The 16,423-nt window shown below is 44.0% G+C and overlaps 1 protein-coding gene across 1 annotated transcript in view; it reads right to left on the bottom strand.

Annotated features, from left to right (window-relative positions):
* Nucleotides 1-8,095: 8,095 nt before the first annotated feature.
* LST8-1 (Transducin/WD40 repeat-like superfamily protein) overlaps nucleotides 8,096-16,423 on the bottom strand; it is a 158,827-nt gene continuing 150,499 nt past the window's right edge. The window contains exons 10-11 of the mRNA XM_086518566.1: nucleotides 8,769-8,894; nucleotides 8,096-8,544 (exon numbers count right to left, since the gene is read on the bottom strand). Of these exons, the coding sequence (XP_086374692.1) occupies nucleotides 8,770-8,894 (125 nt within the window). The 3' untranslated portion in view covers nucleotides 8,096-8,544; nucleotide 8,769. The remainder of the gene's footprint in view (nucleotides 8,545-8,768; nucleotides 8,895-16,423) is intronic.

The raw sequence follows: 16,423 nt of genomic DNA, 5'->3' as shown, positions 1-16,423 counted from the left end.
TATTTTAAAAACTTACTTTGCATGCATAGTCAAATATACATACCTACTTAAATTTTAATTGATAGTTTTGATGTTCTCTAAAATATGCACGGGGGAAAAGACCTCCTAAAGAGGGAAAAAATGCCCCGGCTGTCCTAGTGTGTTCACACACATCACTACCACATGTATATGGTAACAAATCCCCCCTAGAGTGATGCGGTGAACGAGAGCTGGCACATGAGTAAAGGGAAGTGCCATGCCCTGAGGACAGGATCAGTCCACAAAGGGGAGTAAGCCCAAAGCTTTGCGGAAAGCTTCAAGCTTCTCACGAGACAATGCCTTTGTGAAAAGATCTGCAAGGTTGTCCTGTGTTGGCACATAAGCCAAGCTGATCTCTCCTGCTGAGAGCCTCTCCCTGACATAGTGGTAATGCACCTCAATGTGCTTTGTGCGAGCATGAAAAACTGGGTTCCTCGCAATTGCCAATGCGCTTTGACTGTCAGTGTAGATAGTGTTGGCAGTGTCCTGTCCAACACCCAAGTCAGCCATAAGGCGTCTGAGCCATACACACTCAACCGTAGCTGTGAAGACTGCCCTGTACTCAGCCTCACAACTCGAAGTGGCCACAGTAGGTTGCTTCTTGCTCAACCATGATATACATGAACTGCCAAGCATGAAACAAAAACCACTTGTGGACACTCACGTGTCAAAACAACCAGCCCAATCTGAGTCCGAAAAAGCATGTAAGTCTGGCGGCAATGATCCCCCCTTGGGATAAAACAAGCCAAGATGTAAAGTTCCACTAAGGTAGCGGAAAATCCTCTTGACAGCCTGCCAATGCTTAGACCCTAGGCTATGCATAAATCTGCTGACCTGCGAGACTGCAAACTGAATATCTGGCCTCGTGTTGCATACATAAATGAGGCAGCCAACAGCAGTTTGGTAAAGAGTGACATCAGCAGGATCGCCAGCATCATGTAGACTCAACTTCAAACCTGTTTCCATGGGAGTGGCAATAGGTTGGCAATCCTCAAGTCCAAACTTACATAGCAATGTCTCTATGTAACTTTTCTGACACAAGGCAATACCACCATCACACTGCTTAAACTGTATACCCAAGTAATGATGCAACAGCCCCAAATCTTTCATCTTGAAAGTAGCATTCAAATCAGCCTTAAATTCAGCAATATGTCTCTCATTTGGTCCAGTGATCAGCAAATCATCAACATAAAGAACCACAATGAGAAATACATCATCCTCACGCTTTACATACAATGTGCTTTCTGTTGGATTGTTACGAAAGCCTCGTTTAACCAAATGAGTGTCAGCTTTCTCATACCAAGCACGAGGAGATTGCTTCAACCCATAAAAAGCCTTCTTACATTTGCACACTTTGTCCTCTTGTCCTTTTATGACAAAACCGCGAGATTGCGTTACATAAACTTCCTCAAATATGTCACCATTCAAGAAAGCAGTAACAATGTCTGATTGATGTACATCCCAACCAAATTGAGCTGCCAATGCACATAGAAAACGCACAGTAGTCATACGACAAGTGGGAGCAAAAGTCTCTTCATAATCTATGCCTTTTTGTTGTGCATAACCCTTTGCAACAAGTCGAGCCTTATGGCGATCGATCTCACCATCCGGCTTGCGTTTCAACTTGTAAACCCACTTCGTACCAATGGCCTTTTTGCCAGGAGGCAAATCACATAAAGTCCATGTGTCATTCTCTATAAGTGCATCATATTCTGATTTCATGGCAGCAATCCAATTTTCTGAATTCTGTGCTTCATCAAAAGACAGAGGCTCCTCAACATCATGTAAACTAGACACAGCCAAAGCATAACAATCTGATGCATAAGATGCATGGCGAGAGCCTGAACAAGTACGACTAGATAAAGGTGCATCCAATTTACTGTCACGCAAAGTGTGCACCAGCCATTTTGACATACCTCTAGCCTGCTCATTTTCAGCCCTTTCCTCATCAAGTACATCATGTACATCTGCATCAGTAATAGGCTGTTCTAAAACATTTTCAGAAACCCCCATAGGCTGTACATTTGCCTCATTGGAACTTACATTCGTATTTCCACCACTGAAAAGAGGCAACAAAGTGTCATAAATGTCCTGTGAGCTTACATTACTGTCTCTAGTACATGACAGCAAGGGCTGAACAGAGTCTTCCACAAACACTACATCCCGTGAAACCAGAATACGTTTTGTTTGCGGATGATACAACCTGTAACCTTTGCTTTCAGCACTATAACCAACAAAAATACATTTGACAGCCTTATCATCCAATTTTCTGCGCTGCACTTGTGGCACCAAAGCATATGCCAAACAACCAAAAACACGCATGTGCTCAATAGAAGGTTTTCTATCATGCCATGCTTCATATGGAGTAATAGACTGCAAAGCTTTCGTAGGACACTTGTTAAGTACATAAGTGGCACACATGATGGCCTCAACCCAAAAAGAATGCGGCAAGGCTTGACTTTTGACCATACATCGTGCCATTTCCGTTAGTGACCTGTTTTTCCTCTCAGCAACACCATTTTGCTGAGGTGTATAAGGCACTGTACATTGGTGTTTTATCCCACGACTAGCCAGAAATGCATTAAATTCATGAGACATATACTCCCCCCCTCGATCGGAACGGAGGGTGCCCATAGTACATTTTGAGACATTTTCAGCCATAGCCAAAAATTGTTTGAAGCACATAAAAACTTCGGACTTCGCTTTAAGCGGAAATACCCACGCACGCCTGGAGTAATCATCAATGAAAGTCACGAAGTACAGGTAATTGCCCAAGGACGGAGTTTGCATGGGCCCACAAACATCACTATGCACAAGCTGCAACCTGCATGTGGCCCTAACTGAACCATCCTTTGGAAACTTAGAACGCTGCATTTTACCCAGAATACAGCCTTCACAAACATGTTTGACAGGTGCTTCAAGAGGCGGCAAAGAAGCAACCATACCAGATTTCTGCAAACGTAGCAAACTGGCAAAATTCAGATGACCAAAACGTGCATGCCAAAGTTTTGCATCTGAAATAGCCCTTGAATCTACAACAGTATTTGCAAAATTTTGTCCACACTTGTCATACAAAGTGAGCTTATACAACCCACGGCACAAAAGCCCAGATGCAACAATTTCATCACCAAAACTGAGATCATGAACTGTACATCTGTCATCCACAAATTCGACTACAAGTCCAAGTCTAGCAAGTGCGGATACAGACAAGAGATTCTTCTTGATCCCAGGTACATAAAGTGCATCAACAAGTGTGAAGGAACTGCCATTAGCAGCAGTGAGCACTATCTTTCCAACTCCCTGAACTGGATAAGAGGCGTTGTTGGCACAAATGACTGAATTCCCATGAGGGACAGACTCGAGAGAGGTAAACAATTCACGATGTGAGGTAATGTGCTTTGTAGCACCACTGTCGAAATACCACACATGTGAATCTGCAGCAACTGACAAGCATGCATCATGGACAACAGGATTGTAAGTGCACTCTGCGCTAAAAGCCCATTCTGCATCAACATCAACATCACAATCTCCTTTCACAGAAGACTCAACAATGGCTGCATTTGTAGTGGAACCAGCATTTGCAGTGGAACCACCCTCTTTCTTCTTAGCCTCTTTGGCCTTCAACTTAGGACACGACTTGATCAAGTGATCATTGGCTTTACAATAATGGCAACGCATCTTCTTTTTGCCCTTATCACCAGAATTGCCAGACGAAGTGCTGCCAGCAGAAGCATTAGGAACAGAATTTTTGCCACTCGCAGCAGAACCATAAGAAGTGGCTGCATTACTGTTACCACCCTTTCTTTGAGAAGCAATAAAAGCCTGTTCAACTGCACGCTGCCTAGTCCTGTTTTTTCTAGAAAGTGACTCTTGCAACAGCAATGTGCATAATGCATCAAACTTGACAACTTCAGGATTTCCTTGGGTCATCAGTCTCCAAGTACTAGCAAAAGTCTGGTAGGAATCTGGTAAGGCATCAAGAACAGTCTGCACAAGGGAACTGTCCGAAATGACTTCACCTGCAGAAATGAGTTGCTCATTGATATCCTTGACACTAGCAAGGAAAGTGTCCATATCATCTTCCTCATGCATAATCTTCGACTCTAGCTCTTTACGCAGCAAAGCAATTTTAGCCTCATTGCGGCTTGCATAAAGACCTGCTAGAATATCCCAAGCCTGTTTTGCAGATTTTGCTGAACGGATGTGAGGAATAATGGTGCGCTTCACAGACAATGCAATCAATGCATGAGCCTGCGCATCCTTAACATCCCAACGAGCTTGTTCTGCCGTAGGCAAAACAACTCTAACAGCTGCAATCCTTGCAGCAAGACCTGCAACATCTTCAACATCGCCTACATCTTCAGAACCAGGACGTACATCAATGCCCTGCACAATGTTCCAGACACCTTTTGACACAAGAACATGTTGCATCATATAAGCCCACATAGGGTAGTTGTCTCCATCCAACCTGTCCTCAGCAGCAAACATCTTGAACACATTTGTGTTGTTGTTGTCAGCCATGGTAAATGCTGCACCTGATGTGAAAACTGCCCGAAAATAGGAGAAATGGAGCGGGAACAACTTGTGCTATATAGCACAAACCGTAGAAGACTATAAGACACCTGTTATGCAGAAAACGGCACTGACAGAAAATCTGCACAAAATGACGAAATAGCCTGTGCAGTACTGCCTATAGTGGAAACGGAGGCCGAAATGAGCCCAAATCCAAATTCTGAGCAGACCAAGCTCTTCGAGCTTATCCAAAATATTTGTCGACCTGCGAACGCTCGCCAAAGCTCACTGAAATCGGAGAAAGTGAGCAGGTGTGTGCTGGAGCAGCTGGCGACTAAGCCCGGGAGGACGTGACCTGCTCTGATACCAATTGTTGAAATTAGGGTTGCAGAGAAACACACACAGCTTGGAGAAGACGAAGGAAGCTCAAGGCACACAATAGAGAGTGTGTTACTTAGTGTGCAATGGAAAGATAGTTAGCCCTAGAGTGATGGGCGTATATACAATGCACGGGGAAAAAACCTCCTAAAGAGGGAAAAAATGCCCCGGCGGTCCTAGTGTGTTCACACATATCACTACCACATGTATATGGTAACAAGATCTTTATTCTTCTTTTTCAATGTTTTATACACTTCGTTTGTACCTTTGATCGAGGAAACTACGGATTTTCTCTTGTCTCTCATCAGAAGGTTGCTTGCTCATTGATCGTTTGCTCTGAATATTGTAATGAAGCATTTTCCACGTCGAGATGCACTTGGATCTTTTGAACTGACAGAGTTTTATTTAAAAGTTCATTTGTAACCTTAGATATCAATTTTTATTAAACCTCAAGCAGCATAGCATGATCAATGCAACTTATCTTTAAACAATATAAATGTGTGTTTTTCGAATTATGATACGTGAAATTAATAGCATACATACAATACACATTGCACACCCAATGAAGGATGTCTTTCGTACCCATTTAAGGATACTTTACACCAATCGAACCAAGGGTCTATATCTGCCCAATACTCTAAGACAATAAACCCTTGCTTAGCATGGAACATATCAAATATAAAAAACCAATACTAGCCCCTAAGTAGGACTCTTGGCTCTATCACATTGTTTATAAAGCAGCATGAGGAAGCAAGCAACATGTAAATTACTTGTGTTGCTCAAATAAAAACAAGCTCAAGTGACTCCAACTTTGTCATTAAATCTCCGCAAGTATTAGCTACGAACTACACTCAACCCACAATTCAAAGAACTGAAGACTAGTGGCTCAGTAGCTTTAAGCGAGCCTATAAAGAAAGAAGACCGTCCCTAAAAAGGACCTTCTTCCAAAAGGACCCTCCTAGCCAACCAAGAGATCTAACACTCCAAATATTTTCCAAAAAGCTAAAATTGCGCCTAATCATCCGCTACATATAGTGATGACATAGCTCGTTGGGGCCCATCGGGTAAACCCTAAATCTCAACGGGTTTATAGGCAAAGCAGATTTAAGCCAGTCATTGCAAAGGTTGTGTGAATATAGATGTGATTACAACATAAATTATGTCATTAACACATGTTATCAATGTGTTCACACATTTGTGAACACGTTGATGAAATCCTAACTAGGTATACATACATATATATAAACACACACACACACACACATACACACACACATATCTCATTCACTACATTTTTCAAATCAACAAATGTATAAGAAAGAAAAAGCTATAAGTTGATGACCATGGAGGCCAAGTTCACATTTGTCAATTAGAGGGACTTAGTTGAGGATTATTTTGCTCCTCCTCCATGACTAGGGCCAAGTAAGTTGCCAAGGTTGGCGACCACATGTTTGTGGGGGCAACAAGAGCAAGCCGTTTCGATTTTGATCTTTTGATACTCCTCCATGCTCGGACAAGGCATTGGAGGAGCTTGAAGGGCGAGGAATGGCACCCAATGATGCTCTTTAAATGGGCAAGATGACGATGTCGGTTGTGACAATGAGGGGAAGACACGATAGACTCCTCGTGAGCTTCATGGGGGGAGAGATCAAAATGAATGTCACCATGAGAGTTGTGAACAAGAGGCAAGGGCTCTTCAATTGTGAGGTGGGGGTCAAGCCTAGCATAGCAAAGGGGAGATTGAGTCCTGCATGGAGGGAATAGTTGGGGCCACTCTTGGAAGTAGGGGCATTGAAGCCGCGGGGGGAGTTGTAAAGCTAAGCTCTCCGTGTTGCCGCTACTGCTATTGCTGCTACTAGAGGTGGTAGTGGGCATGGGCTTCCCGGGAGCCTCTTCCCACTTGAAGGGAACAGCTGAGATTGCCATGCATGCCACCGCCTTCTTCTTCTTCAAAGGCTAAAGCCCTTGGAAGAGATGGTACCCTTCTTATTAAAGCACGCCTTCACTTTAAAACGAAGTTTGTGTGCAAGTTTTTGGAGAGAAAGGTAGGAGACTCACGCCCTTTGCATTGACTCTCTCTCTCTCTCTCTCTCTCTCTCTCTCTCTCTCTCTCTCTCTCTACCCTTGCGTCCTTGAGTGAAATGATCGCTTTCCCTGGGTGCTTAAAACCTTGCTACCAACGGCTCCGTCCAAATTCATCAGAAACACTATGCTTACAAGCTCCCCTGTAAAACCTCTTGGAATTTTTTTTTCTCAAAAGCCCCTTAAGGGCACTTTAAGCACACGAGAGAGTTAGAGCACTCACATTGAATCACAATCTCAGCTCTCCTTGCTCCATGCTAGATGGATTGGGCTGTCATTGCACAATATCCTCATTCCATTGCTTTCTGAACCTGCTGCTCACCCCATACATACTTGGCCATGCTTATGGACTTTCTCACTTTCTGGACAAGCATGGGCATTTGCAGAAATATTCTTTCATTGGCCATGGGGTGGCAAGGGCACAGTCAGTTATTTGATGGAAGTGGATGCCAGTGTTGTTCAATTGCTATCTTTGATCTTTGGCATGATTGTGGACAAGTTTACAAGCATGACCTTTTCATGTTTTACTTTTAAGTACGTCATCAAGACAGCCTGTGCTAAGTTAGGTATTACAAATTGCCTTGAAGTTCTAACGCACAATCCCAAGTAACTCAACCCATCCACTTCATGCTTTGGAAGCAAAAGGTTTGCGTCATGTAAAGTCATTAGTATACGGGGTAAGGCCATCTCTATGTCGACAACTAGGAGAATTCTTCTAAACACAATCACGAATCCCAAACTAAAGACTGTTTAAATTCCTGCAAGCTTGTAAGCTACAAGAACCAAGAAGCTTATCAAACATTATTGACAAATATCAGAACACGAGATATGCTTGGTCCTGTTCCTCTTATCCATGGTACAACTTGGTAAAATGTCATTATAACTTTCGAGGGCATTAAATATTTCTAGGCACTTAATGTTGTCATAAACAGATCTGGTCATAATATAAATACTCAATCGGCTTTTACCTATGGGCTTTGTTACTGCTTGAAATGGTCAATCGTAGGCCATGAAAGTAGCTTCTAATAGAAGCCAGGATGATGGGAGCCAGAAGGTATTAATTTATCCTAGTAGAGATAGAGACATGGAGGTGGGGCGAGGAAGGTGGAGCATGTGAACTGGATAATGCCACTTCAAAAATACAAGGGCAAAGATATTTTACATCCAAAGTCATTCACATATTTGCTATCGAGCGATGTCATTGCATTCTCATTGAAAGCCCTTGAAGGGTGACATAACTATACAAATTTACGAAAAGCTCCCGTGGTAACAGGATTAGGAACTGAACCTGTACCACAAACCAACCTATTGAAACAAATAACCAATGACTAGGTGACCCTGCCTCCATTTTTTTTTGGCACAGAAAAGATCCTTCTATTACTTTTTCAAACTGTCCTGCCTTCAAATTTCTTTCTGCCTACAGCTGTACATGATTCGACAGTCCCATGTTATTTGAAAAGCTTCAGCTATTTACTTGTCCAGCTTTCACAGTGATGGCCAATAAAAACAAAGGTTTGCCTCTTTATTTGTCCAGCTTTTTTCGTGCTTCTAACCCTGCATGAAGCAGAGTTTGGTTTAGGAAGTCTCTTCACAGTTAAGTAAACTTGTAAGAAAAAGAGCATCAAAAAGAGAGAATGGAAGATATTTCTGTCTGAAAAAGAGAAATTAACCTTTTATCAAACAATAAACAAAACAAAGGATAGCATTTGCCTGGCAAATATTGTCATACATCCAATTATGGTGTAACCTTTATGAACAGATGTACGGCAGTACAATACCTTAGGTATGTGGATCAGTACCATCATTCAAAGCGCAGCAAACGGCGGCCTTGTGGTGGCCCTGATAGATACGGATGGTTGTTCCACTTGACAGCTCCCATAGTCTTGCTGTCATATCAGAGGAAGCTGAGAGCCATAACAACACACATTAGACCCAACAATAGCATTCTCCCCACACTACTCACAAAAAATTAGCGTAATTAAGTCTCCACTATTTATTAAAGCAGAAGAAAGACCAAAAAACTATCTCTCATCCGCCACCTCAGTTCTCTCCACCGCCCCCCGCCCCCTTCTCTCACTTCCATCCTCTCAGCCCAGAGTCCTTTCCAGCAACGAGGCACTCTTCGATAGTGAATTTGCCATGAGCAAGAGAGCACCGCACTCCAGTCACCGTCTTCGATCACTGCTGTAAATTTATGTTTCTTTCTTTCGTCCATGCTTGTGGGCCTTGCCAGCTTTGATGTCATCCGTTAAGGCCAAAGCTTTGACTAGCCTTTCTTTGCCACCATGGCCAATCAATATTTACATTTGGTGGCTTCTATTGTCACAAAGTGATGACGTGGCATGACCAAGTGGAAGAATGGTGGAGGGGACGAGAAACTGAGCCGACCAGCTTAAAGAACTCCTGAGCACCGACCGTGGGGCCTAAACCTAAAGCTTGAACTCTGAAGAAGTTTTCGTAAATCATGCTGATGATGTGACAGCTCTACGCACGCCCGCGTTTTACGTTGATGATGTGGCAGGCAATATGGGGCGCAAAACGTGCTGGCAGCTTTAGCGCTAGCTTTTGGAGCTCTACTTTTGGGCAACCCTTGTAAGTTTAAAAGAGCTCTTGGGCCTCTCACTCTGCAGAGCATCTAGACGTAGAGTCTGAGAGCAGAGGTGTACTTTGCAGTGAGCAATAATAAAGAAATACCAAAAGGGGCGCCAGTCTTTGGGGCCAATGCTTTTGGGCACGGAACTCTGCTGTGCCATGTCGACACTCTCTCTCTCTCTCTCTCTCTCTCTCTCTCTCTCTCTCTCTCTCTCTCTCTCTCTCTCTCTCTCTCTCTCTCTCTCTCTCTCTCTCTCTCGTGTGCTGCTATTGATTTCTTGCTTGGAGTGTCCAAGCCTGGCAGTGATATCAGAGCTCAGAAAGATTCCTCTTCTATGGAGGATCCGATCCCTTCTGCACCACACCTCTAAGAAAGCAGTCAAGAGAATTTTGTCTGTCAAAGAATCTGCGTGGGCATGCCCAGGACTTATTAGCCACTCCCACCCTTAGCCCATTGCTCATCGGGCGCGCTCCCATTTTTCATGACTCTGTCTTAAGGGGCATAAGCCATAAAGAACCCAAGAGCAGACATGGGTTCTTGCAGAGAATCTGACAAAGATGACACCTCTCCGTGGGGAGGCAAAGAGAAGTTGAAAGCCGGCGCGGGAACTGAAGAAAGAATGAAGAATTGGGCGAATTTTTGGCAGGGGAGTTTGCCAGAGTGGAGTACAAACGTCAATTGCAGGCTCACAAGTGTGTGAAAAGATTGATCAAGTACTCCTCGCCAACCTAAGAAATGGCTCTTAACATCCTCTTCCATTGATCTGTTCGAAGCACATTGAATGCAATATTGCACTCTACAAGAGTGCGTGCAATCTCCATCTCTGCTATCTTTTGTCTCTCTTTCACCCAAGACTGAGAGTTTACGCATGAAGGCAACGTGGTCTGCCTCGATGCACTGGTGGGAGCTGTAGACCGGTCATCCCCAATCTCCTCCTCATCATGCCCTACTACACAAGCTCTTTTCCTACTAGCGCCGGCACTGGAGGGCACAATAGTCTAAGAGCCAAAACTAATCCCTCCATCTCCTGGAATGCCACCAAGGTCCCCAAGTAATGCATCTTGCAAGGCATCCTGTGAAATCGAAGACCCCCTCGAAGGTGCAGCAGAAAAATGCTCTCGAATTAGGTTTTCCTTGATTTGAGGTGGGATCTTCTCGCAGCCATCGCAATGATTCGTAGTACCTATCCCTGTAAGATGCTTGAGAACACAAGTAATAGTACTTGTCTTGCTTTTCCCACAGTACTTGCACTGACATTGACAAGTACCCGACCCTTGCTGACCCGGCGTAGTAACTCTTCTGATCATGTAGATGTGTGTCCCACACTGGGTTGGGTTTGCGAGGCATTTTACTGTCGCGAACAAAGCTAAAAGGACAGACGAGTGAAAAAGAAGAAAAAACTATACTCGTAGAGAGAGTTGGACAAAGCTCTTGAAAAGAAGATGAACCAGACAATGAAAGACTTGAAGCACTCTCAGAAGAAGAGGAAATCATTGGATTTCCTCGGCTATTTGGGTCGGAAGTCGACTTTCGAGGTGGCAAGTAGATCCAAGAAGTGTGGTCGTTTGAAGGATGACTCAGTTTTTCTTTGCCTTCAGAGAGTTCCGACAGTTCGTCGTTCTCTAGTTCTAGTGAGGATGATAAAAGGCGGAAGAAGCGGAGAAAAGGCAAGAAAAACAGATATCTGAAAAAGTCTAGAAGGCATGGGAGACCATCTAGCAGTTCAGAGGAGGTGAGCTCGTTCTCTTCTGACAGTGGAAGGGGGTCACGCCATCAGATTTTGCAGAATGACTTTATGAATTGTGTACACTGAATTAGAAATTTCCTTGAATGAATTGAAAACATGTGCTCTTTCATCTGTGTAATATTAGAGACATGTACAGAAAGATGAAATGTCTGTAGCAATTTGTTTGATGAATGATTAGAACTTACTGCATCTAGACATCCCTCAGAGATAAGTAAGATCTGGATGTGACAGCCAAGTGAATTGAATGAGATTCTAGTGCATCAAGATGTCTATCTGGATGAGATGACTAGATATTGTTGTGAGTGCATCAAGAGTTCTAGAAGGATGAGATGGTTGCCCAGTGATCTAGGTGCATCAAGATTTCTCGACAAAATGAGATGGCTAGATTAAATGATTGAAAACACGGTGTTCAATGTGAACTGAGTGTGTGATTTTGTGGATGTACTGTCTTGTGGGGATGGTCATTTAGAAGATCAAGACATTCGTGAAAAGATCAGTGCGGTATGGATGTGATTGCTAAATGGTTACAATGATCAGGATTGTATCCGAGACCCTTGACAAAAATGTGATTGATCAGTGACTAATGTCTTTGTAGAGTGCTAGATTGGTGGAGTCTAGTGCATGACTACATAGAGTTAGTGTCTACTAAAGAAAGTTTCTATCCTTTGGCTATTTTTGCAGGCATAATCAAGAGCAATTACAATTCTTTCAAGAGGGGGAAATGTCACAAAGTGATGATGTGGCATGACCAAGTGGAAGAGAAACGGCCAAGTGGACATGAGAAACTGAGCCGACCAACTTAAAGAACTTTAGAGCACAGGGCATGGGGCCTAGAACCCTAAGAACCCAAAGGTTGAACTTTGAAGAAGTTTTTCGTAAATCGCGTTGATCACATTGCAGTCGTAAGAACGCCCACGTTTTATGCTTAAGGAGTGGTAGGCTGTACAAATTTCCGCAAAACGCACTAGCAGCTTTAGCGCTGACTTTTGGGGCTCTGCTTTTGGGCAACCCTTGTAAGTTTAAAGAGCCCTTGGGCCTCTCACTCTGCAGAGCATCTGGACGCAGAGTCTGAGAGCAAAGGACCCTTCGGAGTTGTACTTTGCAACGAGCAATAATAAAGAAATACCGAAAGGGCGCCAATCTTTGGGGCTAGTCCTTCTGGACACAGAATTCCGCCGTGCCGTGTCGACACTCACTCTCTCTTTCTATTTAAGTTCAATGATTTTTGCAATTTCTGTTGGTGTGTTGCTATTGATTTCTTGCTTAGTGTCCAAGCCTGTAACATCTATACCGTCCATGGATTCTTGATCAGTACTCCCATCTCGGGGGAGGGGGGATGAAATATTATATTAATGCCTTCTAACGGCCAAAATGACCTATGAGACCAAAGAGTTACATCATGCTAAATCTGATACAAGGTCTGGATAAAAGGAAAGAAACTAAATAAATAGAAACACTACTAGAGCTGTAAAAGGTGGGTACCAAAGAGCCTGAGGGGTACATATACAAGAGGTAGGTGTGTATCTCAGAGAACAAATACAAAATAGTATATCAGAATCTCGAGATGTCTCGCATCGGTCGGTGCATGATTCTGTCAATGTCCTCCATGGTGAGTCTCCTCATCCTCATCCTCCTAGATCTCCCCAGCTCTGCTGCTCGATCACTCAATATACCTTTGCTAGAGATATGCCCTGTATCCCTCCTCTTTGGCTACTCTCGTTTCTGATCAATCTCTGGATGGAAGAACACTATTATTTATCTCTGGATAGCTCTTTAAGGTCTCTTGAGTTTGCTACGACATTAAAATACTCTTCTTCTTGTTCACACAGACACGGGGCCAGTACAATGGACTATGTTATGGCATAGCCGAGCTTTATTCCTGTATTCAGGATTTCATAGTAGGAGCCAAACCAGTGGGCGTTGGATCATGCTCTTTTGACATTGTCTGTTTCATTTCAGTATAGTACAACCTACACATCAGGAAATAGGTCACATACCTGTTATACATTTATACCAGAGACTCACTCGGTTTATGCAGAGGAGATCTATAGTTGTCTATGCACATCTGGTACAGCTGGTCCTCGCCTCTCAGTGGAGGAGTGCACCACTTTACTGACTGAGACACTGCATGGTGCAGCATTAGAGGCATACCCACACACTCAGCCGGGTCAAAGGCGACATTCTGGGAGCATGCCCTAGAATAGTTGGTATGATGAGGAGTGCACAGAGATAAGAGACCAGCTTCAGAGGGATCTTCTTTAAGGAGTCGTCACTTACAGACAATCTCGGATTGCTTCCCAGCGCCTTGTGCGACAGAAGAAACGAGTTTACTTGGCCCAGATGGAGCGAGACTTGTATCAGTTGTTCTTGAGTAGAGACTTAGGGGAGGCATGGCGATTCTTTCACGAGCACTCCCATCCCCCAGTGATTACTTCTCCTAATGTGCCGGGCCAATATGCGTCATCGTTATATACGGTTCCTGCACAAGACCCCCTTCCAGATCCTACAGAGCCATGCCCACCTACCAACACCTTCTTTATCACTGAGACGGTAAACAGAGCCATTGACAGAATGAGGACCAACAGGGCATATGATCATGATGGTCTAGTAGCAGAGCACTTTATACATGCTAGAGATATGCTGGTAGACGTTCTTGCAGTGTTGTGCAATCGTGTTATGTGTGAGGGGTTACCTGAGACTTGGAGGTTGTCTACTATTGTGCCTATCTTAAAAGCAAGTGATCATACAGAGCCTGGGAATTACCGCACTATTATGGTCGGGTACACATTTGCACGGTTGTATGCATCCATTCTTGAGAAGCAGTTGAGTAATTGGGCATAGGGTGAGGGTGTACAAGCAAAGTGCAGGCCAATTTCAGGAGGTGTTTCTCCACTCTTGATAATATTTTGACACTCAGAGTCATCATTGAGGAGGGCAGGTCACATGGAAATGGATTTAGTGTAGCTTTGTGGATTTCCGCAAAGCATTTGACATGGTATCGACAGCTCGATTGATGCGCAGATTGTAGGAGATGGGAGTGCCCATAGTGCTCATTTGGGGGATTATGGCTCTATACAGATCAGTGATGGGACATGTACGCACTCCGGAGGGGATACCCGATTTAGTTCACTCCACCATTGGGGTGAAATAGGGTTGCCCGTTGTCTCCTACTCTATTTGATATGTATATTGATGAGGTGTCTGATTACATTGTTAGAGAGGGTGATAGAGGTGCCTAGCTGGTAGGACATGGATCCCATTGTTGTTATATTCTGATGATATTGTGTTGATCTCTGACTCACCAGAGGGTATGCAGCCACAATTAAATGCATTACACAGTTTTGTAGAGGATAGTGGATTGTCTGTAAACGTTGGTAAAACCAAGGCTATGGTGTTTTAACACCACACCACGGTGGATCAAGAGATCAGCACCAATTTTCACATAGGGTCAGGAGATTGTAGAGTATACAGAGATGCATACACTTACCTTGGGGTTGTCTTCATTGGGCCGAGGTTTTCTTTGGGGAGAGCAGCAGAGACTAGAAAGACTAGAGATTTTGCGGCCTTAGGAGGCTTGGAGAGGATGTGTTCGCAGGTTCAGTTCCACGAACCTGGGACAAAGTTATGGCTCTTTGATACTTTAGTAGCCTCAGCTATGTTGTATGGGGTGCAAATATGGGGACCATCTTTAGGCCATGATGGTTGGAGATGTATGGAGAGGCCTTGGTATCTATGATCTCTCGAGACTGATCAGAGCCAAGGCCTCCGTACCCCACGCTATCATTCGAGCAGAGCTAGCTGCCCCTCCTATGGAGATTGAGGCGCTTACCAGATCAGTCTCCTTTGTGCACAACTTGTGGGATACTACTAGAGACAGATATGCTAGACTGGCCCTTGAGTCTTCCAGACAGTTAGCTCTTCAGGGGGACACTTCATGCTGGTATGCACAGATGACATCATGGTTTCAGACGCATGGTTTCACCATGGACAGGCTGCCCCCTTTCCAGTACTCTCTTCAGGCACCCTCGATGTCTCTTACACGGGTGGAGATTACTAGACTCATTCGTGAGGACCTGATCCAGCTGGATACCAGGAGGACATGGATAGAGTCGCCACAAGAGTTGGGCACGAAGATGGCTTTCTATAGAGAGCATCTTCTCCACCTCACAGGAGATGGGTTTGTGATTCGACCCAGCTACATGGACACACATATGTCTCATGGTTTGCGGTGTGCCATTGGTCAGATACGCACATCCTCACATCAGCTGGAGATTGAGACTGGTAGATTCAGAGGAATATGAGTAGACAACAGGATATGCCGCTTATGCCAGCTAGAGCCAGAGACAGAGCTACATTACATATGTCATTGCACAGTGTACTATGAGATTTGGAGCGTTTCCACTCCTTATTTAGAGAGGGTTTCAACTTTCGGTCCTTTCTCTAGGGTCATGAGTTATGAGGATCGAAGATGCATTGGGCTATATCTACTTGAGTTACACAGCTATAGAGACTATACTGCAGAGAGATAGAGAGAGAGAGTCCCAAAAAGACAGATTACAGATTTCTTTCACTAGATGTGGGACAGCCAGAGGAGCAGCCATCACTGCAAAGCTTGTCCCACACTCATTTGACCACTATTGGCACTCTTATCGATCGAGCATTGGAGCTACAGAGATCTAGACGGCCACGATTGAGCAAAGGGGCTACACAACATCGACGGAGACTACAGCAGAGGATTCGGGCCATACTCTCTTGACATCCAGAGTGCAGATGAGGATGGATTCTAGTAGTAGTATCTTAGTTCTAGTTCTTTTGTACCCAGACATGGTATTAGATTCACTATTTTGTAACAGATTGGTCTCAAAGGTCATTTTGGCCTTTTGAAGACGTTAATATAACATTTCACTACTCAGATACTCCACTACCTACATTCAGTTCAGTTTTGTATCAGTTTTGTTTCATTTGTCTTTGCAATAGACGGATGACATACACACCATGTACATTTGATTTGTCTCATAGGCCGATTTCGGCCTGACATAGACGTTAAAAATCTTTCTTTCTTTCTTTCTTTCTTTCTCTCTCTCTCTCTCTAAC

This window comes from Adiantum capillus-veneris, chromosome 8 (assembly GCF_014529385.1).
Source record: "Adiantum capillus-veneris isolate H3 chromosome 8, ASM1452938v2, whole genome shotgun sequence".
Taxonomy (NCBI): Eukaryota; Viridiplantae; Streptophyta; class Polypodiopsida; order Polypodiales; family Pteridaceae; genus Adiantum; species Adiantum capillus-veneris.
This window is presented reverse-complemented; position numbering and strand designations above follow the sequence as displayed.